This window comes from Bos mutus, chromosome 12 (genome assembly GCF_027580195.1).
Source record: "Bos mutus isolate GX-2022 chromosome 12, NWIPB_WYAK_1.1, whole genome shotgun sequence".
NCBI classification, from domain to species: domain Eukaryota; kingdom Metazoa; phylum Chordata; class Mammalia; order Artiodactyla; family Bovidae; genus Bos; species Bos mutus.
In genome coordinates, this window is record NC_091628.1 from 15,611,035 (window position 1) to 15,633,869 (window position 22,835).

General features: G+C 47.1%; 1 protein-coding gene across 1 annotated transcript in view; it reads right to left on the reverse strand.

Annotated features, from left to right (window-relative positions):
- ERICH6B (glutamate rich 6B) overlaps window positions 1–22,835 on the reverse strand; it is a 60,194-nt gene that overhangs the window by 17,172 nt on the left and 20,187 nt on the right. Inside the window, exons 2-6 of the mRNA XM_005896755.2 lie at window positions 20,363–20,454; window positions 12,839–12,975; window positions 10,472–10,539; window positions 5,678–5,693; window positions 5,421–5,568 (exon numbers count right to left, since the gene is read on the reverse strand). Of these exons, the coding sequence (XP_005896817.2) occupies window positions 5,421–5,568; window positions 5,678–5,693; window positions 10,472–10,539; window positions 12,839–12,975; window positions 20,363–20,454 (461 nt within the window). The remainder of the gene's footprint in view (window positions 1–5,420; window positions 5,569–5,677; window positions 5,694–10,471; window positions 10,540–12,838; window positions 12,976–20,362; window positions 20,455–22,835) is intronic.

Consider the following 22,835-nt stretch of genomic DNA (forward strand, 5'->3'; position numbering starts at 1 on the left):
CTTCCCACCCACACCTCCATCTTTGGCTGTGCTGGGTCTCACTTGTGGCAAGTTGGATCCAGTTCCCTGACCAGGGATTGAACACTGGTCCCCTGCATTGGCAGTGAGGAGGAGTCTTAGCCACAGCACCACCAGGAAAGTCCTGGTATCAGCTCTGTTTGCAAAGTGTTCTGTGGTTAAATGTGTCACCACTTACTGTAGCTACTTCACTTGTGCCTGAGAAGGATGCGTGTCCTCCAGGGGCTTTGAGGCCCCATCAGACATTAAAAGGCAAGCCTTTTCTCCTGCTTCCCACACCTCAGTCACTCTCACTATTCTCGTTTTCCAGTTTCTGTTTCCGGTATTACCTCCCTTACTTTCTCATATACCCTTCTATGTGTGTATGTGTGCTCAGTCATGTCCGACTCTTTGCTACCCCATGGACTATAGCCGGCCAGGCTCCTCTGTTCGTGGGACTTTCCAGGCAAGAATACTGGAGCGGATCGCCATTTCCTTCTCCAATATACTCTTATATACTATAGATTTAAATACTGTACATATATACTTCTGCATTTAAATACTATACATTTAAAAGGACTTTTTTTTCTTTTTACATTTTATTTGAATTTCCCAGGTGTTTGTAGCAGGATGCCTTTTCCGGTCATGTTTTATCCTGCATTACTCTAGCTAGGTGTGGCTCAGACAGTAAAAAGCCTGCTTACAATGCAGAAGACCTGGGTTCGATCTGTGGGTTGAGAAGATCCCCTGGAGAAGGAAGTGGCAACCCACGCCAGTATTCTTGCCTGGAAAATCCCATGGACGGAGGAGCCTGGTAGGCTACAGTCCATGGGGTCGCAAAGAGTTGGACACGACTGAGCGACTTCAGAGGAGAGGAGGTGTTAGATCAGTGGTTTTCAAGCTCTTATTTTTAATGACTGAAGAATCCTTCACTCAAGAGAGCTCACTGCAAAGTGCCAAAATCTGAGACAATGAAAGAAAAAGGTGCAGCTGGTTGATGAGCTGCTGTGGACTCCGCAGGGCGTGGCCTTCAATGCCCAGGAACCGCTTCACCAGGTGATTATGAAGATCCTGTAACTGACTCTGTCCCCACATCCAGCGTTTGCGCTCAGCATGTGACTTCTACAACACAGTGACCCTATAGGAGGCGCTATCATTTCCCCCATTTAAGAGAGGCGCCTCCACTAGATGGCGCTAGTGGTAAAGAATCGGCCAGCCAATGCAGGAGACACAGGAGACGCCGGCCTGATCCCTAGGATGGGGAAGATCCCCTGGAATAAGAAATGGCAACCCGCTCCAGTATTCTTGCCAGGAAAATCCCACGAACAGAGGAGCCTGGCGGGCTACAGTCCATGGGGTTGCAAAGAGTCAGACATGACTGAGTGACCTACACAAGGCTATCCAATGAAAGGGGAGCCAGACTCCCACAGTCTGTCCCTGCGGCCCCCCAGCCCGCAGGCTCATCCTTGGAAACGCACCACCTCCAGCCATTAAGCTCCCAGCCACCTTGCGCATTTACTCTACAAATCACTGCTCTCTCTCTTTTTTTACCCTAAAGAAAGCACTTTATAAGGACATCTATGGTTGGTTTCTTCCTTAGAACTGGTAAGAAGCTTCTAGATTTTGCTCACGGGGGAGGATTTTATATTTTAGGTCTTATTTTCATAAAGCCACCCGAAGCCAGAATTTCTGGATACACTTTCTTCTCTCATCAAATTCACTTGTCATGGAATAACATTTTCCTAAAAACAAGAAGCCACGGGCAAAGAAAAATCCCTGACACAGAGATAGAGTCATTCCATTTTCCCTCACTGGGAAATATACCACACAAAGCCAAATGGAGGAATCTAAGAATTTTGGCCTGAGCAAGTGAGAAAAAGCTGTATTATCACTTAGTAAATTGGAGAACACATGAGAAACTAACATTTATGTAACATCATGCAGCTTTTAAAGCACCTCTGCATATAATGTAGACTTAGCTTTTTCCAACGATTTTGTGGGATAAGTATGGTCTTCTTATCTTCAATTTACAATTCAAGGGAGTGAGACCCAGAAAAACATACATAATGGTCTTAAGCACAGAGGTTGTGTTATTAGTCAGGGCTACTTAAAACATACGCCCAGTGAGACAGCTTCTCACCACCTCCTTCACCAGCCTAGTAGAGATGCACGTCATCTCTCACCTGCATTAATACCTGGCTTCCAGCTGAACTTCCTGCCTTTACTCTTGCCCCCTTAAGCCTGTTCTCCATAGAGCAGCCAGAAAGATTCTTCCAGAGCTTAAGCCAGATGATGTTCCTCCTGCTCTAGCCCCTCCAGTGGCTCCACAGCATCCTTTGGATAAAACCAGGACCCACAAGGCTCTACCTGACCTAAACACCGAGCTCATTTCCCATCCCTTTCTCACTTGCTCACCACCATCCTTGAGGCTAGGGGCCTCAGGGCCTTTGCATGTGTTAGCTCTGCCTAGGACACTCCTCCTCCAAGTCTCTAGTGGCTCACTCCCTCTTTTCGTGCCTGCCTAGGCTCAAATGGCATTTCTGCAATTGCACTAAAAGCATGACAGTTACTCCTTTCTCAGCCCAGCAACTCTAGAGCCTCTCATCCTGCTTGCCTTCCTGCCGCACCTAACAATACCTGCCTTGGCACTGAACAGAATTTTGTGCATTGACTGTTCAGTCACTCAGTTGTGTCTGACTCTCTGTGACCCCATGGACCGCAGCACGCCAGGCCTCCCTGTCCATCACCAATTCCTGGAGTTTACCCAAACTCATGTCCATTGAGTCGGTGATGCCATCCAGCCATCTCATCCTCCATCACGTTGACTGTGTGCTCAACTAAAACGTAAGTTCCCTGGCTCCCAGGGCTTTGTTTGTTCACCCTTGTGGCTCCAGCACCTAGAAGAGGGCCTGGGGCACTGCACGTTCTCAGTATATATTTACAGAAAGCGGAGAGTCTATCACATCTTCCTACTTCCCCCTTCAGTGCCTTTTTTTTTTGAACTCCGGACCTTACTAGCTCATGTGACTAACTGAGACTAGTTTTCACTCATGGCTTTATAGTGTCCATCTTTATAAATATACCATGTGATTGGCTTTTACAGATAGGCTTTATTTTTTAGAGCAGGTCACAGCAAAATTGAGTAGAAAATACAGAGATTCCCCATAAATTCTCTGCACCCCCACACACATGCACAGCCTCCCCCCACTATCAGCATCCCACACCGTGGTGTACATTTATACAAAGAATCTACACTGCATATCACCATTACCCAGAGTCCATAGTTTACACTGGGGTTCACTCCTGGTATTCTACATTCTGTGGGTTTATACAAATACATAATGACATATGGTCTTCCCTGGCGGCTCGGCTGTAAAGAATCCACCTGCAACGCAGGAGACACAGGTTCAATCCCTGGGTCGGGAAGATCCCCTGGAGAGGGAAATGGCAACCCACTCCAGTATTCTTGCCTGGAGAATCCCATGGACGGAGGAGCCTGGTGGGCTACAGTCCATGGCAAAGGCTCAGACACGGCTTAGTGACTAAAGAGCAGTACTAATGACATATATCTACCGTTACAATACAGAATGTATGCATGGCCCTGAAAGCCCGCTGTGCTCCTCCTGTTCATCCTTCTTCCCAGATACCTGCCAACCACTGGGTCTTTTTACTGCCGCCATGGTTTTGCCTTTCCCATAGTGTCGTTTAATTGGAATCATACAATATGTAGCCTTTTTGGATTGGCTTCCTAGACTTAGTGATACAAATTTAAGTTTCCTCCATGTCTTTTCATGGCTTGATAGTTCATTTCTTTTCAGCACTAATATTCCATTGTATGGATGTACCACAGTTCACATACACATTCACCATGCAATTGCTTTTTGATATAGATTTTAAATTTGTTAGGGAGGGACCTACATATTATAGATTTACTTTCCTCTACTCCCAATTCCAACCAGTTGGTTACTGTAGGCCCTGCAAAGAGAAGTGTTTCAATGACAATGATCCCAGTTAAAGTCCTGGCCAATCTGTGATAAACCACACACTCAGCTGTGCCTCGTGTATATGGGACATATTTGTCTTGTTTGTGTTCACATTGTGTATTTTTCCTGACAGCTTTCTGAGGATATGTGTATATGTCCCACCTGAACCACCCCCAGCCCCCCCACCCCCAGTTCAGTTCAGTTGTTCAGTCGTGTCTGACTCTTTGTGACCCCATGGACTGCAGCATGCCAGACTTCCGTGTCTATCACCACCTCCCGGGGCTTGCGCAAACTCATGTCCATTGAATCAGTGATGCCATCCAACCATCTCATTCTCTGTCATCCCCTTCTCTTCCTGCCTTCAATCTTTCCCAGCATCAGGGTCTTTTCCAATGAGTCATTTCTTCCCACTGGGTGGCCAAAGTATTGGAGTTTCAGCTTCAGCATCAGTCCTTCCAATGAATATTCAGGACTGATTTCCTTTAGGATGGACTGGTTGGATCTCCTTGCAGTCCAAGGGACTCTCAAGAGTCTCTTCCAACACCACAGTTCTAAAGCATCAATTCTTTGGTGCTCAGCTTTCTTTATAGTCCAACTGTCACATCCATACATGACTACTGGAAAAGCCATAGCTTTGACTAGATAGACCTTTCTCAGTAAAGTAATGTCTCTACTTTTTAATATACTATCTAGGTTGGTTATAACTTTTCTTCCAAGGAACAAGCATCTTTTAATTTCATGGCTGCAGTCACCATCTGTGCAGATTTTGGAGCCCAAGAAAATAGTCTATTGCTGTTTCCACTGTTTTCCCATCTATTTGCCATGAAGTGATGGGACCGGATGCCATAATCTTAGTTTTCTGAATGTTGAGTTTTAAGCCAACTTTCTCACTCTCCTCTTTCACTTTCATCAAGAGGCTTTTTAGTTCCTCTTCACTTTCTGCCATAAGGGTGGTGTCATCTGCATATCTGAGGTTACTGATGTTTCTCCCAACAATCTTGATTCCAGCTTGTGCTTCCTCCAGCCCGGCATTTCGCATGATGTACTCTGCATATAAGTTAAATAAGCAGGGTGATAATATACATCCTTGACATACTCCTTTCCCAATTTGGAACCAGTCTGTTGTTCTGTGTCTGATTCTAACTGTTGCTTCTTGACCTGCATACAAATTTCTCAGGAGGCAGGTAAGGTGTTCTGGTATTCCCATCTCTTTCAGAATTTTCCACAGTTTATTGTGATCCACACAGTCAAAGCCTGTGGCATAGTCAATAAAGCAGAAGTAGATGTTTTTCTGGAACTCTTTTGCTGTTTTGATGATCCAATGGATGTTGGCAATTTGATCTTTGGTTCCTCTGCCTTTTCTAAATCCAGTAAATCCCCACCCACAACACCAAACAAACAAAAAAAACCCTGGACAAAATGCAAACACCAGGGCATTACCTTAAGCTTGCTGTTGATCCAGTCCGTATCTAGTTCTAACGTCTTCGTACGGCGAACGACACGACGAGCTTTTTTGACTTCTTTCTCTGGCTCCACCTCCTCCTCCTCATCTTGTGGTGGTATATTACATAAGTGAAACGTGAACGTGCTCTCTGCAGTCCTTTGGCTAAATATGGCTTTGGTAGAAAAGAGAAAGAAAACTTAGATCTATTTCTCTCAAGGAACCCAAAGAGAGTTTGAGGAGTTGGGATATCGACCATATTTCCCCAAGCTCTCTCATTTTTTCCCATTCATTCTTTCATTCCACACACAATTATTAAGGGCCTGTGAGGTGCCAGCTCAGTGTCAGATGCCTGACACCATGGTGAATGCCACACAGTCCAGACCTGGGGATGCAAGGGGTGACACACCAGCCATGTGCCAGGAACAAGTGAGGCTGCTGAGTCTGGTAATTGAGAAAAACAGGCTAAAGTGGGAGTCATCAAAAAAAAAGGAAACATGCCTTAAGCATGCTGCTACTGCTAAGTCGCTTCAGTCGTGTCCGACTCTGTGCGACCCCATAGACAGCAGCCCACCAGGCTCCCCCGTCCCTGGGATTCTCCATGCAAGAACACTGGAGTGGGTTGCCATTTCCTTCTCCAGTGCATGAAAGTGAAAACTGAAAGTGAAGTCGCTCAGTTGTGTCTGGCTCTTAGCGACCCCATGATCCGCAGCCTACCAGGCTCCTCTATCCATGGGATTTTCCAGGCAAGAGTACTGGAGTGGGGTGCCATTGCCTTAAGCATGCTATTTTAACTTAAAACACACATGTATACTAACAATATTTTAAAATTTTATTTTTAATTGGAGGACATTGCTTTCCAATGTTTGTTAGTTTCTGCTGTACAACAAAGTGAATCAGCTGTATGTATACATATATTCCCTCCCTGTTGAGCCTCCCTCCCACACCCCCATCCCACCACTCTAGGTCATCACAGAGCACTGAGCTGAGCTTGCTGTGCTGTATTAGCAGGCTCCCACTAGCTAGCTATTTTATACGTGGTAGCTAACACACCAATTTTAACTGCAGGACTCTGTGATCACGTTTGCTCAAACCCCATTCATAATTTATCATCTATCACTTTCAACTTTGGCAGTTTCTACATAGTTTGAGTGCAGGATTGTAGACTTGAAAAAAAAATCTGTATATCCCCCAGCCTTTTGTGTATGTTTGGTGCACGCCTAGTTCTAAGCAGTATTTGTAAAGCTACTTACTTTTTTTTTTCATAGCTACTTTCTTATTGAATCTTCTCAAAAGTATCCCACTTAGTTTTCACAGCAGCAGCAGGGTTTTTTTTAGTCTTCATTTCAGTCCATTTTTATAACTATTGAATTTTGGAGTAAGCTAGCAAGGACTACTTGCCTGGAAAATCCCATGGGTGGAGGAGCCTGGTGGGCTACAGTCCACGGGGTCGCTAAGAGTCAGACACGACTGAGCAACTTCACTTTCACTTTTCACTTTAATGCATTGGAGAAGGAAATGGCAACCCGCTCCAGTGTTCTTGCCTGGAGAATCCCAGGCGGAGCCTGGTGGGCTGCCGTCTGTGGGGTCGCACAGAGTCGGACACAACTGAAGTGACTTAGCAGCAGTTAAGAGAGCTTGGTTGTCCCACCATTGGGTCCAGTCCAGCGTTGGAGGAGGTGTTGGAGAGGACGTGACAGCTTGTTGACCCAGGAGCTGGACGGGGCATGGAAGTCTCCCCATCCCCTTCCCGGTCCTTGGAATGTATGTTCTGCCCACGGTTCCCACACTGGGAACCCTTTGCAAGGATGCAGCTTCACGGGCACTGTGTTGTTGAGCCCACCTGGATGGATGCCTCCCTGAAGTCAGGTAAGGCCTCCATTTAAACTGTAAGAGTCTGGCCAGTGGAGGTGGAAATCCACAAGTCTTGTGCCGCCAGAGAAATGCACACGTCGGGTGTAAGTTCTCTTGCTTTTTAAACCTGCCACCTACAATTTGGAGGGGACCGCCTCTCAGGCCTTTCCTTGCCCTCTGCTTCTCGTCGTTCAGTTGCTCAGTCATGTCCAACTCTTTGCGACCTCATGGACTGCAGCACGCCCTGGCCTTCACTGTCTCCCGGAGTTTACTCAGACTCGTGTCCCTGAAGTCAGTGATGCTATCTTACAGCGGCTGATTTAGAATTTCACCCCAGGAACTCTGAGGTTGCCAACACAGAGGGCAAGGTGCCATCGGAGCACACAGGGACCCTATCCAGGCCTGGAGGTTGTGCACAGAGTGGAAATTGTCTCTAGTTTGCCAGGTGGAATTCCTAGCATAAGTGCTGCATGGTTGAAGGCTAGCATGAGACCAGCTTAGTAATAACGGGTGACTCTGGAGAGAGAGGCAGGGCTAGGTCATTCCTTTATTCACTCACTCAGGAAATATCCATTGTGTTCACGTATGCCCAAAGCTGTCCTAGGTACCGGGGGTGGCACAGAGCCTGCTGCCCGTTCTAGTAGGGGCATTGGATGCTACACAAGTGAACAGGTGAAAACTTCACCTGCTGGTGGCTAGGCGTGCCCCAAAGAAACGGTAAGCAGATGAGAAGAATGGAAAATGATTGTGCGTGTGTGCACACTGGTTTGTAAAGGGTAGCCAAAGAAACAGTTTCTGAGAAGGTGACTTTTAAGCAGAGACCTGAATAAAGTGAGGGAGCAAGTCACAAGAGTATTGGCGTGCAGAGTGCTCTAGCCAGAGGACCGCACGTTCAAAGGCCCTGTGTCAGGGAGGGCTGCTCATGTGATGAATAACAGAAAAGCCAGTGTGTCTGGAATGGACAAGAGCGAGGGCCTTTGAAGCCACGTGGGGAAAATGTGGAATTTTCCTGGAGGTAGTGGAGGGCCAGGGAAGTGTTTTGAAAAGATTTTGCTGGAAAGAATGTGAAGAAAGGACTGAGAAAGGAGAGGATGGGAGTCAGGGACACTGGGGCAATGAAGGTGTCTGAGGTGGTGTCGGTGATGTCGGAGAGGTGTGGAGTGGGACTTGGGGAGAGGAGAACACGGCTGTGTGCCCCTGAGGAACGGGAGGAGGCTGCTCCTTAGAGCTCAGAGAGGAGCTTGTCCTCAGGGAGATGAGGAGAGAGGTGGGTGGGGGCAGAGTCGATGAGAGCGCTTTGTGAGAGGTCTGGACGCGGGCCTCAGTCTCCCTCGGAGGAGCCCTCCTCGGTGCTTCCTTCCAGAGTGGAGGCGATTTGTGCGGGGGGAGGCGGATGTGAGCCCGGCTGCTCTTCCTGAGGGTCAGTCAGAAATGAACAGACAGCATTCCTGAAATGGTCACGGTAACAAGGGACACAGATATGCTCATTTTTTTCCCCTGTCAGACGGCTAGAAGCACGGATTTTTTGGTTTGTGCTGTATAACCAGCTCTGTCTTTAATGGGGGAGGTGTTAGGCTGCCTGTCTGAGCCTCAGTTTCCTTAAAGTGGGGTCAGGCTGGCTGCAGAGACCTGTCAGGTTCCTCTGAAGTGATGTTGCTTGGAGGCTGCTGCCCAGAGACGGCCCGCAGGCCTGTGTCCTTCACACGGGGAGCTTTGGGGTCTGGTGGCTCAAGACACGAGCTGTGTAGTATCTCCCACTTCTTTTCACCCACGGGAGAGGCTACATAATTTCAAAATGCAGGTATCCTCGTTTTAAAATTATTCAAGATTTCAGGGACTTCCCTGGTGGTCCAGTGGTTAAGACGCTGCCCTCCCAGTGCAGGGTGCATGGGTTTGATCCCTGGTCAGGGAACTAGAACCCCGCATGTTAGGCAACCAAAATAAATTAATGAAGGATTTCAAGACAGTGGCAGCCGAGCATTAAAAGCAAGCGCAGGGCCCTAAGTGTGGGGGCCTGTGTACCTGCACAGCTCACATGCCTGCGAAGCCATCCTTGGCTTGGAAATAGGAGGGTTCAGAGACAAGGGGCTGCCCACAGCAGTCATTCTACAGGAGTTAGGTCAGGGCATATACTTACTGGTATGGGGATGGGAGCAGTTCTTGAGAGGGAACCTGGGGTTTTGTCCTGGCTCAGCAAGAAAGAGCGCCGTGATGGAGGAGGTGTGTCAGCTCTGGCTGTCGTTGCCAATTCTATGTCAGTGGGATCTGGTCATCTGAAAGATGTTCCAGCTGGTGGTTTGGAGTTTCTGAATTAAGTAGCCTGGTAGCTTAGGCTCTTGGCTCAGAGTTTTTGATTAGACCCCCAAAGCTGGCAGAGTCCATGATTGGCAAGTCTTAACAGCTGGACCTCCAATGCCTTTCAGTCCAGTTCAGTTGCTCAGTTGTGTCCGACTCTTTGCGACCCCATGGACTGCAGCATGCCAGGCCTCCCTGTCCATCACCAACTCCCACAGTTTACTCAAACCCATGTCCATTGAGTCGGTGATGCCATCCAACCATCTCATCCTCTGTGGTTGCCTTCTCTTCTCGCCTTCAATCTTTCCCAGCATCCGGGTGTTTTCAGATGAGTCAGTTCTCGTCAGGTGGCCAAAGTATTGGAGTTTCAGCTTCAGCATCAGGTGGCCAAAGTATTGGAGTTTCAGCTTCAGCATCAGGTGGCCAAAGTATTGGAGTTTCAGCTTCAGCATCAGTCCTTCTAGTAAATATTCAGGACTGATTTCCTTTAGGATGCCTTTAGTATCTGGTAAGGGGCTATTTCTTTCTTAAACTTTGTGTTAATGACTCTTAGAACCTCCCCCAATACAGGTTAGATGCCTTCTTGTGTGGTCCTATAGTATCCCCTTCCCACCAAAGCATTAACTATTTTATGTGCAAATTCCCTGCTTTCCTGTTTATCTTCGCCTCCTGCCCTCCCTGCCACCCTCATCATAATCAAAGGATAAGCCCCTTGAAGTCCCAGACTGTATTTGGCTTGCTCCGTATTTTAGTCCCTGGCGGCTGAGACTTTACTGGCCCAATGGATGCTCAAGTGAGGGAACGAGCATTTCTGCCTCCTTGAGGGACAAGGGGGAAGGTGGGAGACGGCAAGAAGCACCCAGGGGAACCAGGTGATCGGATGGAAAATGGGGAGAGGAGCTCTTACTTTCACGTTTCCTCATAATCCAGAGGATCGTCTCCTTGTATTTTTCAAAATTTTTCTTCAACCTGGAAGGAAGGGGAATCGTCTTTAAAAGCTGAGACCGAATTCGTGTTTACATGTCACGCTACGCGACAGACAGAGCTGGGGCCGGCTCCATCGTTTCCTAGGTGGAGACTCGGCTGGATAGCTCTGCCTTTGCAGCCGGCTTTCTTCCAGTCTCTGCTCAGGAATAAGGGGCCACCACTTGGTGCTGTGCGTCCCTCCTGGCCTTTAACTGGCCTTCAGCCTCGGCACCTGGGCTGACCCCAGATCCTTCCAAATGAATTCAGTGGGGTTCCTCTTGGGAATGAAGCCAGGGTCGGGAGATCCAAAGCCAGCCAAAGCTGACCCTATGAGTTCAGCTCGTGCAGGCTGTTTTTTTTCTGTGGCTTGAGCACATTTCAGTAAAGCCTTATTCGGAAATAGCTTAGAGAAACAGTATTATTTGTGAACCGGACACAGCCACCTGAAACTCCTTTACACTGAGTAGGAAATTTTCAAATAAACTCACTCAAAAATGACTCACCATGAAGGCCACATTAAGGCACAGCTCTTCAAAATGATCAAGCCTTCAACCCTCCTTTCATGTCAATATACAAAACGAGTCATCTTGGCATTTCAATGGCTGGGACTGTTTTCCTGCCAAATAAGGGTGGTCTCCAGAGACAGCAGCCTTTCCTGGTCCTCAGATCAGAGACCTTTTGAAAGGGAATCTGCCAGAAGGAGGGAGCTTCCAAGGCTTAATTGGATCTGAGCAGAGGGCCTTTGACATGGCAGATTTTAAGTTCTCGCTTCGGAGTCCTCGAAGAGAGTGTAATAATTTAACCCTGAGCAACCTCAGGAAGCAAATATCATCTGCTGAAAAGGGCTGGACTGTTTGTCTGGCGGAAAGGAGGTTTAGTGTCTGTACTTTAGAAGCTATTTGCAAGTTGAGAATGAGCTCCTCGTGGCCCATTTGTGCCAAGAGTTCCTTGTTTTATTTGCAAGCACTGTGAATGGAATTGAAGCAGTTACCTCGCCTACCATCACTTGTAAAAGAACAAGGAGGAAGAGGGTGGGGTGAAGCCTGTCCAGGCTGACAGCAGGATGCCAGGTGCATGCAAGAGTTAGATTCCAGTGGGGGGATCCCTCCAGAGGCACCCAGTGCCCTTTGGGGAAGGTTCTTTCCTTGGTTCTTTGCTCAGCTTGGCAAGCTAATGGAATCCTTACTAGCCTTGCTAGTAAGGGTACGCACTACTGTACAGACCAGCACACAGTAGGTGCGTTCCCTGGGTGCAGTTAGGTTAGAATGAGCCTCGGTTATGGGCTTAACGAGAAAGAAGGGGAGAAAATGTAACCTAGCATGTAGGATAACCTACAACGGTGTTATTTGGGATTTTTTTTTTCTTATTTTATGAGGATCTGAAAACTTGGGTGTTCTTTGTATTTTGCATTGTGTATTTAGCCTTCCCTTTTCCTAGAGAAGCCTTAGGGGTCTCTGGCCCCAGGACTCTATTGAGCCCAAAGCAGAAGTTGCTGGCAGTCAGTGTCTCCCTGCTTTTTTGGGAGTCTTCATTCAGCAAGGAGGTTATGCATGGCACCCCATCCCCCACAGCCTGTTCCTCGGAGCCCCTGCCAGAGAGTGCCTCAGATGCCTGACCATGTACCTTGTTCACCAAGGCTTCTGACAGCTGGATAAGTGAAAATCCAGGCTTCCTTGTACCACAGGCTGGATGTGCAGATGGGGTTCTGGAACATTTTGTGACTGGGGTCATGCCAACTAGAAACATTTGGTGCCAGCAGCCATCTGCAATAACTGTATCCCTCCCCAAGCCCCTGCCATGAATCCCAGGTCAGTGATGCTTGGGGCTTATCCCCCTCAAGGAGCATGGAGATGCAATGGCTAGCCTAGGATGAAACTAAGGAATTTCTTGGAAGATGCCCATGATCCCCCCAATGTCCCTTCTCATCAAAGGCTCAGGGGTCTGAGCCTTGCCTCCCAGACTTCGGTATAAGTTCACAGTCCCTTCAAGACTTTTTCTTGCCTGGGATTTCCAGCCTGTGTCCCTGCTCACCTTTGATGCTATCTTGTATATCCCCTGTTCATAGATTTCTTTGCCTTTGAGTTTTGGCAGCCAGATCATCCTGTCCCCTGACCCCTAATCTTACCCTTGTCCTGTGTCTGGCTGTGCCAGCTCTTTGACACAAGGAAGCTTCTAGACCCTGGCCTTCCTTGTGCTCTCGTGGCCCAGTTAATACTTTTCTCTGCCGCTAGCTTTGGTCTACCTCCACCCAGTGACCAGCACCTTCCCAGTGACCACCAGTTCTATCCCTCTTGTCACTTACAGAATTCCCAGTTTCCTTCTGGTTTCACCCTCCAGATGACCAGTCAGGGGAATGGTAATATCCTCCTCCAGTTCGTCACGAACAGCCATTTCTTTGAGCACGGTCCTGAACACCGACTGATAGGAGGTGGTCGAAACCTGCAAAAGAGTTAATCTTAAATGTATATAAATCTTCTTCATCTACCTCTGTTTAACTTTGCATATCTCTTCTTGCTTTCTTTTCCTCTCAAAATATTTGTTAGTTTTGTTTTCATTGCTTTATTCCCCACTTGGCACCTTGCTTTCGTTTTGTTTTCCAGTTTGTGCTTTAGTTAGTTTTGTTCTTAACTGGTAAATATAATTTTTGATTTCCTTTGTTTGCCGGGTCAATCTACTGTATTTTATTTTTGTTGGACTGCTTTAACTTTGCTCATGGGTGTATATATATGTGTGTATATTCCATTATTTTAATTATTATTTGCCTGATTTTGTGACTGCCATTTGTCTGGGGTTCATCTTTGGTTTCTTGGTTTTGGGTATTTGTTTTAATCTCACTTAATGCCATAAAAAACCATTTGTGGAATCCTCCTTCCTGACCAGAGATCAAGCCCTGGGCCTGAGTGGACTCCAAGACCCTAGACCACCAGAGAACTAACCCTAGAGAGTATCAAATAGTGAGAACTCACGCAAAGGAAACCACTTGAAAACAAGTCCCGACATCACCCAACCACCAGTAGCACCTGTGCACCCTCATCTAAACAACAAACAAAACAAAAATACAAACCCAGTCATCGGCAGACAGGATCACCACCTCACTCAGCCTTGCCCATCAGAGGAAAAACAAACAAAAAACTCAACACAAATTTCACCCTGTACGAAGCTTACACAACCACTGGACCAACCTTACAAAGGCAGAAACCAAAGAAAGAAAGAATTCAACCTTGAAGTCTGGGAAAAGGAGACCTTAAACACAATAAGTTAAAAAAAAATAATGAAAAGGGTGAGAAATACTACGCAAATGAAGAAACAAATTAGAAACACAGAGGTCCAAATAAATGAAGAGGAAATAAGCAAACTACCTGAAAAAGAATTCAGAATAATGATAGTAAAGATGATCAAAAACCTTGAAAACAAAATGGAGAAAATGCAAGAATCAACTATCAAAGACCTAGAAGAGTTAAAAAATAAACATACAGAGACAAACCACACAATTACTGAAATTAAAAATACTTTGGAAGGAATCAGTAACAGAATATCTGAAGCAGAAGAACGACTCAGTGAGCTGGAAGATAAAGTGGTGGAAATAACTTCTGAAGAGTAGAATAAAGAAAAAAGAATGAAAAGAACTGAGGATAGTCTCAGAGACCTCTGGGACAATATCAAATGCACCAACATTCAAATTATAGGGGTCCCAGAAGAAGAAGGGAAAAAGAAAGGGTATGAGAAAATTTTTGAAGAGATTATAGTTGAAAATTTCCCCAACATGGAAAAGGAAATAGTCAAGTCCAAGAGGCACAAAGAGTCCCATACAGGATAAACCCAAGGAGAAACATGCCAAGACACATACTAAGTGAACTAACAAAGACTAAACACAAAGAAAGAATATTAAAAGCAGCAAGGGCAAAGCAACAAGTAACATACAAGGGAAACCCCATATGCTATCTTTCAGCAGAAACTGCAGGCCAGAAGGGAAAGGCAGGATATATTTAAAGTACTGAAAGGGAAACATCTACAACCAAGATTATTGTACCCAGCAAGGATCTCATTCAGAATTGATGGAGAAATAAAAAGCATTTCAGACAAGCAAAAGTTAAGAGAATTCAGTATCACTAAACCAGCTTTACAACAATTGTTAAAGGGACTTATATAGTCAAGAAATACAACAGAAGGAAAAAGATCTACAAAATCAGTTCAGTCACTCAGTCGTGTCTGACTCTTTGCGACCCCATGAACTGCAGCATGCCAGGCCTCCCTGTCCATCACCAACTCCCAGAGTTTTCCCAAACCCATGTCCATTGAGTCAGTGATGCCATCCAACCATCTCATCCTCTGTCATCCCCTTCACATCCTGCCCTCAATCTTTCCCAGCATCAGAGTCTTTTCAAATGAGTCAGCTCTTCACATCAGGTGGCCAAAGTACTGGAGTTTCAGCTTCAATATCAGTTCTTCCAGTGAACACCCAGGACTGATCTCCTTTAGAATGGACTGGTTGGATCTTCTTGCAGTCCAAGGGACTCTCAAGAGTCTTCTCCAACACCACAGTTCAAAAGCATCAATTCTTCGTCTTTCAGCTTTCTTCACTGTCCAACTCTCACATCCATACATGACTACTGGAAAAACCATAGCCTTGACTAGACGAACCTTTGTTGGCAAAGTAATGTCTCTGTTTTTCAATATGCTGTCTGGGTTGGTCATAACTTTCCTTCCAAGGAGTAAGCGTCTTTTAATTTCATGGTTGCAATCACCATCTGCAGTGATTCTGGAGCCCCCCCAAATTAACCCCAAACAATTAAGAAAATGGCAATAGGAACATATAGATCAATAATTACTTTAAATGTAAATGGATTAAATGCTCCAACCAGAAGACACAGACTGGCTGCTGCTGCTGCTAAGTCACTTCAGTCGTGTCCGACTCTGTGCAACCCCATAAACGGCAGCCCACCAGGCTCCCCCGTCCCTGGGATTCTCCATGCAAGAACACTGGAGTGGGTTGCCATTTCCTTCTCCAATGCATGAAAGTGAAAACTGAAAGTGAAGTCGCTCAGTCGTGTCCGACTCTTTGAAACTCCATGGACTGCACCCTACCAGGCTCCTCTGCCATGGGATTTTCCAGGTAAGAATACTGGAGTGGGTTGCCATTGCCTTCTCCGATAGACTGGCTGAATGGATACAAAAACAAGACCCATATATATGCTGTCTACAAGAAACCCACTTCAGACCTCAAGACACATATAGACTGAAAGTGAGAGGATGGAAAAATATATTCCATGCAAATGGGAAGCAGAAGAAAGCTGGAGTAGCAACCCTTAGATCAAACAAAATATACCTTAAAATAAAGAAGATTACAAGAGATAAGGAAGGGCACTACATAATTATCAGGAGATCAATCCAAGAGGAAACCTGCAAAGGGACCGCAGAATGAAATAGCCCGAAATCTGATTCCCTAATGTGCCAGATGAGATTTCAACATGCTATTGGAAAAAGACAGTGGGAACAGTAGGGTGACTAGCAAGGTTTGTTCTGAAGATTGTCTCCATAATGGTCACACCCTCTTCTCATTCCTTAGTTCCCTTAAGAATATTTTTTTAATAGTAGCATACCAAGAAATCTTTTGAGAGCATAAAATTACCTCCTTCTTCCAAATGTAGAGAAGGCTCTAGAACCTAAAATTGCATCCATGGCTTGAGAGCATAAGGCTTTTTTAGTTCCTGGAACAACCAAGCTCTCAGTGGTTGGTTATTTATCGTATCATAAATAACCATGAAGGATACAAGTCTTCAGGAAACCAGGGTAGCGCATTCTTGTAGTGCATTATTCTGTCTTTAAAGATTCTTCCAAAGTAATGACACTGCAAGCTACCTTTTCATTTTGTAGATTTGTTCATTCTATCTCAAGTCTGTGAGGTTAACCAGGACTGACCCATAGGTTGGTCTTCACAAGAGTTTCTTTTTTCAGCTCCGTTTTGGTAGAAGGTGAAGTGTGACTTGGTGTCCAGAAGAACTGCAGGTTGTCACATCGCCCTGCTCACTACAGGTTGAGGTTGTTATGGAGGTTGTTCTGCATCTGATAATGTACAGTCTGCCATTCACTTATAAGCCTCCTAAAGTAAGTAGTGGGGGCAGGGGGGCGGCTTCCCTGGTGGCTCAGTGGTAAAGAATCCACCTGCCAATGCAGGAGACGTGGGTTCAACCCCTGGGTTAGGAAGTTCCCCTGGAGAAGGAAGTGGCAACCCACTCCAACATTCTTGCCTGGAAAATTCCATGGACAGAGGACTGTGGTGGTTTACAGTTCATGGGGTTGCAAAAGAGGCAGACATGACTTAGCAACTAAACAACTACACCAAAAGGAAGAGGGCGACCCACATATACAAAGTCGCAGTGACCTGGGGCAGATACAAGAATGGAGCTTGCGGTTGGCTGGTTTTTCCAGGTTGGGGAAAAGCTGGGGTGTCTCATGACTGACTTGCTTGATTCTCAGCTGCATCTCTTCTCATTGCTGGTGTTCAATTAATTAAACACAGAGGCCATCAGACTGAGGATGCTCTGAGGCCATGGTGCCCCAAGTTAGCAAACAAAAACCTAAGCCTGTAAATGCCTCAAGCCTAAAAGATCAAAATCCAAGGACAACCACTCACAAGCAGCTTTAAGCTTTAAGCCAGTCAGTCAATAATTTCCTTGCTCTGCTTCTGCCTTTTCTGTCTCTCCTCAGCTCCTGTTGGCCGAGGGCTCTTAGCCACTTCCGGTCTGGTACTGCCTGATTCTAATCATGAAAGTGAAAGTGAACTCGCTCAGTCGTGTCTGACTCTTTGCGACCCCATGGACTGTAGCCTACCAGGCTCCTCTGTCCATGGGATTTTCCAGGCAATAGTACTGGAGGGGATTGCCATTTCCTTCTCCAGGGGATCTTCCCGACCCAGGGACTGAACTTGGGTCTCCTGCATTGTAGACAGACTCTTTACCGTCTGAGCCACATACAGGCTCAAATAAACTCTTCAGATTTTTAATAGGCCTCAGTTTATCTTTTCACACTGGAATGTATCAGTGCTTCAGGGCGGATTGAGGTGAAGGCTTGTGGTCCCAAAATTTCTGCCTCTAAATTCTTTATTGTGGACCATTCCTCCCTCGAGTTGGAGCAATGACCCAATTGCCCAGGCCGGTCTTTCACGAGTCCTTTTTTTTTTTTTTAAATTTTATTTTTGGCTGTGCTGGGTCTTTGTTGCTGCCTGAGGGCTTTCTCTAGTTTCTGCAAGCAGGGCCTACTCCCTAGTTGCTGCGTGCAGGCTTCTCAGTGTGGTGGCTTTTCTTGTGGAGTGTGGGCTCAGTCGTTGCAGCTTGGTAGTTGTGGCACTTGGGCTGGGTTGGCCCGAAGCATGTGAGATCTGTCAGATGCCACTGTCAGAATAACCACGGTCTAGGGTGATGGCGGCCTCCAAGTCAAAGGACCTCAGCGACATCTCTCCCGTGGGAACCTCAGTGGCTTCTGGTGCTCCCCTTCCCAAAGGCCTTGGAAGTCCACACAGACAAGTCTTTCACCTGCAGGTATCCTGTGGCATTGATTGCATTCCTTCTGTTCTGCTCTGGCCCTGTTTGGGCACATCTGCTGCCCATGGGATGTGGAGAAATGGTGCTTTTCAGGGTATACTGTAGCTGGGCCACAAGTGCTGCCCTGTCATTCACCTAAGTGTCTGATCTTTGGAGGCCAGGTGGTATAGACAGCAGGGGGTCGTGCCCCGCTCTCTGTGCCATACTTTGTCACCTGAGGCAAGTCCCTGAGATGGCAAGGCAAGGTGTTTGTGACTGGGGCTCATGTACACAGGCCGCGTGTCACCCAGAAGCCTCCCAGCATCCTCTCTCATCCAGAACCTCACATGGCTCCATGGCGGGTGTCCCCTTGGCTTACAGCTGCAGCCCCACCAGACACACAGAACCTCAGTTGACAGCTGCACTGAAGGTTTTTGAAAATTTTGTTTCTAGTTAAAACAATTCCTTTCGATTTCAATTCTTGCTAAAAAAATCTCTCTAAAATGCCTGAGTTTACTTTCCTGTCTTATTATATTCAGTGCCGTGAATCTAGGTTCATGTAATCCCTTCTCCACTGTCTGACATGGTAGTTCAGTATTTGAAAAACCAGTAGGTTTTTTTCTTATTAAAATGGGATTCTCTGGTGGCTCCGATGGTAAAGGATCTGCTGCAATGTAGGACACCTGGGTTCAGTCCCTGGGTGGGGAAGATCCCCTGGAGGAGGGCACGGCAGCCCACTCCAGTATTCTTGCCTGGAGAATCCCCATGGACAAGGAGCCTGGTGGGCTATAGTCCATGGGGTCGCAAAGAGTCGGGCATGGCTGAGCAAAAATACTTTTGCTTCTTATTAATATAAGTGTATAGAAGCATGTCTGGAAAGTAAGGAATTTAGGGTTAAATAAGAACTGAAATCAGAGAATTTTTTTCAATTTAAAGTAAGAGCAAAAACTAAATGCCTCGGTTATTCCTCACTGTACCCCCCCCCCCCGCCCCCGCCTTTTTAAGATCAGGAAAATGTATCTGCTTAATTTTGAGTTTCAGAGACACAAGCTCTCACTTTTGTGATTGTAGTTAGTACCTACAATCCTGAGAAAATTTCTCAGCTATAGTGGAAAGGATATATAACTTGAGTAAACAGGTGTTGGAAGCCTTGGAGGTAAGTTGACACAGGAAATTATAGCCACCAAGCTGCATTAGCAGGTAAAACATTTGTGCAGTAAAGACAGTACAAAACTTTCTGTAGATGTAAGACTATTCAAGTTTTTGGAACTTCCCATGGTGTCTCTAGTTATTGGATACAGCTGGGAAAGGACCGCCATTAAACTTCCAGGGCTGGTTCTGTGCTGCTTTGAAAAGTGTGGGGGCAGGACTCAGATCTGTGGGCTATGTTCCGTTGCTGTTTGTTGCGGGGTTTGCACTGAGGACGCTGTTGTCTGAAGTTTCCGTCTTCTGGGCTGCTCCATGCCTGGTCCTTCAGTTGGAGATGGTAGGCTTTTTGGGGGGCTTTGGTCTGTGCTTGTTGGGGTTTCTGATTGTGGTCTTTTCAGGAGGATATGAAGCAAACAGAAAACTCAGAAACTCACCTCCATGTTGTTCCTTGGATCTCACGGTCCCTTCTTTTCTGTCTTCTTTTCTCTGTCTTTTAAAAGCTCCTTGTGTTTGTTTTATATATAATGTCTAGAATTTTAAGTGGTGTGTATATGTGTGTTAGTCACTCAGTCGTGTCTGACTCTTTGCAATCTCATAGACTGTAGCCCACCAGGCTCCTTTGTCCATGGAATTCTCCAGGCAAGAACACTGGAGCAGGTTGCCATTCTCTTCTCCAGGGGATCTTCCCCACCCAGGGATCAAACCCAGATCTCCTGAATCGTGGGCAGATTCTTTACCGTCTGAGCCACCATTGCTTAGCAGGAAAATTACATCTAGTCCATGTTTCCAGGGTCTAACTTCATTTTTACACAAGGTTTCTACAAAGAGCGGTTTGCCCTGATCTATTAATAAGTATCTGGGTAGCTTGTGTGTTTTGTTTTTAACTTTGCTGCCTTCAAAAGCAATCTTGAGGGGGGTTTTATTCATGTTACTGAATGCAGGGCCTTGTGGTGTCATCCTTGGCTTTCTTTTGACCCTCTTTGGATTAACACATGTCATTTACACTTCAGCCTGTTTTAAGAGAAGCTCTCTTGGGCTGTGATAACAGCGGAGCAACGCTGTGACTCCCGGGGCTCAAGACGCAGTGTCCAGCTGGCCCCCGGGCCACCCTACCCCAACGTTCAGAGCCAGTGTTCCCAGTTTTTAACCCAACTTACTTCATCTTCGAAGACCTCATCACCTTCCAGTGTGCTAATGGGGTCTTTTAATACACGATCCCAAAAGTTCTCTTTGTAATCAAACTCCGTGGCTTTCAATGGTGGAAGGCACGGCCAAAGGAGAGGCATTTGGAAAAGGAGCCAAAACGACAAACAAACAAAACAAAAAGAGAAACAGATTTACGGCATTTACACTTGACCTTTTAACTACAAATGCATAGGTCATCAATAAGACTTTAAATTCATCAAACCACTTAAAATTTGACTTGGAGACATTAGTAAAACAGGAATGAAAGGGTATCTCAGTGGCAGATTTAGGAAAGTGTGTGTTTCTGGTGGTCAGGGAAGGTGCATCTGACAAGGTGACATTTGAGTGAGTCCTGCACGAAGCAAGGGAGTGAGCAGGCAGATGGCTGGGGAAGACCATCCCTGGGAGGGGGCAGAGGAGGTGCAAAGGCCCTGAGGTGGGAGGTAGTGGGAGCATGTTGAGGCATCTGACAAACTGCAGGAGGCGCAGGATGTGTGGAGGGCAGTGAGAGTGAGGTGAGCTGGGAGGGCCAAGGCCAGCTCATGGAGGACCTAGTAGGCCCTGGCGAGGAATTTAGATCTTATTCCCAGAGAGATTTATTCGGAGTGTGATTTTCTCTTGGAAATCCTGAGAAATATTCCCATCTCCTGTCAGTTTTGTCAATTTTTGTCAATATTCCCATCTCCAGAATTGTAGATGGTTCGTAATTGCTAATTAAAGCATAAAAGAGAATCCCCAAGCCAGTGAGCTAAAAAAAAAAAAAAAAGTGTCTGGGAGATAGCAGATGCCTTTGTTCTCAAGGTCAACCACAGCCTGGTGACGGTGGGCCAGGAGAGGGGCTGGAGACCTCCAGTGTGGACAGGGTGCAAATTGAATGGAGGAACGGATAATTACAACTTGGGCCTGGATTCCCTGCTCCGGGAAAGGTGTGGATCCTGAGGCGGAGCTGGGGGGACAGGGTTCGTACACGATGATTGGATCCCCGGGGAAGTTATGGTGGCCTCTGTCTTGGCTCCAGGATGACACCAGCCCCTGCTTGCTGGGCCATCCAGAAAGCCCTGAACATCTACCGGGAGTGGCGCTGGGTTGACTGAGTCTGTCTGATGTATGTCCCTGTTGGGTCTCTGGGGGTGGAGGGGCCATTCTTTGTGATTTCCATACACGATATCTCTGCATTGCCTCTGGACTTTGGTTCAGTAATGGAAACGCTGACTCCTCTGGGCCCCTGGAGGGATGGTGAGCTCCACCCAGCTGGATCTGCCTGTCCTGACATCAGGCCAGGGGCCTCTCTGCCTGCAGACCTCCCACCCCAGCCTCGGCTTGTTCCTGGTGGAAACCTGCCTCATTGCAGGGGCCCCTGTGTGGCCAGAGTACCCCTTCACCCCCACGCTGGTAGTTCTTTCCCGCCAAGTCCTTCCAAGCACACACCCTCTCCACTGAGGGGCTCACAACTGGCAAAGGCAGGGGGGCCTTCCAGCTACATTCCAGAACACTGCGTCCCCAGACTGTCCACCTGGGCTGTGGCCTGGAGAAGTTTCTTCTTGTTGAGAAAACCTGACGAGAACCCACGGGGATTCAGGCAAGCCCTCAGGAGAAGTAGTGGAGGAGCTGATAGGACGCGAGTCTGGGGAGGCCGGGTGCAGAGCCCCCGAGCAAGGTTCTTTGAGGACGTGCCTGCCGGCCAGGGAGGAGAGGAGCCTGCCTCTGACCCTGCTAGCTCAGCAGCTCCCTGTGATTTGTCAGTGCTGTCTTTTAATAGGCTTTATTAAATTTGAGGGGGGGGAGAAAAAGAAGTAAGTGTTTGTCCAGGGAAGAAGGGGACTTGGCAGGCCGGAATTGGGAGCAGCCGTGTTCAGAGCCATTTGTTTCCTCGAAATCATTAACCTTATTAATGCCGTTTATGGGGTCGCACAGAGTCGGACACGACTGAAGTGACTTAGCAGCAGCATCAACCGTCCCCGCCTACATGTCAAGACAAGCCCAGTCAATCCTCAGTAACGCAGCCTTAACTGGGGCAGGAGGAGAAGGAAGAGCTTTAGTCCTAATTAACTTTCCCTTTGGGGATTTCTGTCAACCTCTACCTTTGTTCTAGTGGGATTATCTTCCCTCGAAGTCTCTCCTATGGGAGGACTGGGGAGGCGGGGGAGGTGTCAGGCCAGGTTCCCGAGTGGTGGCCCTGTTACCCAGGGCCTTCCCAGCGGGTCACTCAGCCCTTTGCACCCTGGGCCCCTCGTCCATGTAGCGGACTTCAGGGCAGCTCAGGGGACCAGCGCCAACACGACAAAGCCGGGCACACAGCACTCCCTGGAGTGGGACCTCTCTCCCGGACTGATTACCAACAAGTCTTAACTCCTCTCCTCCCAGTCAATAGCTTGCCTCTAACAGCTGTTTTTTTCCTGACAGAAGGATGCCTCCAGAATTTGGGGTGGATATTGGAGTCTTGTG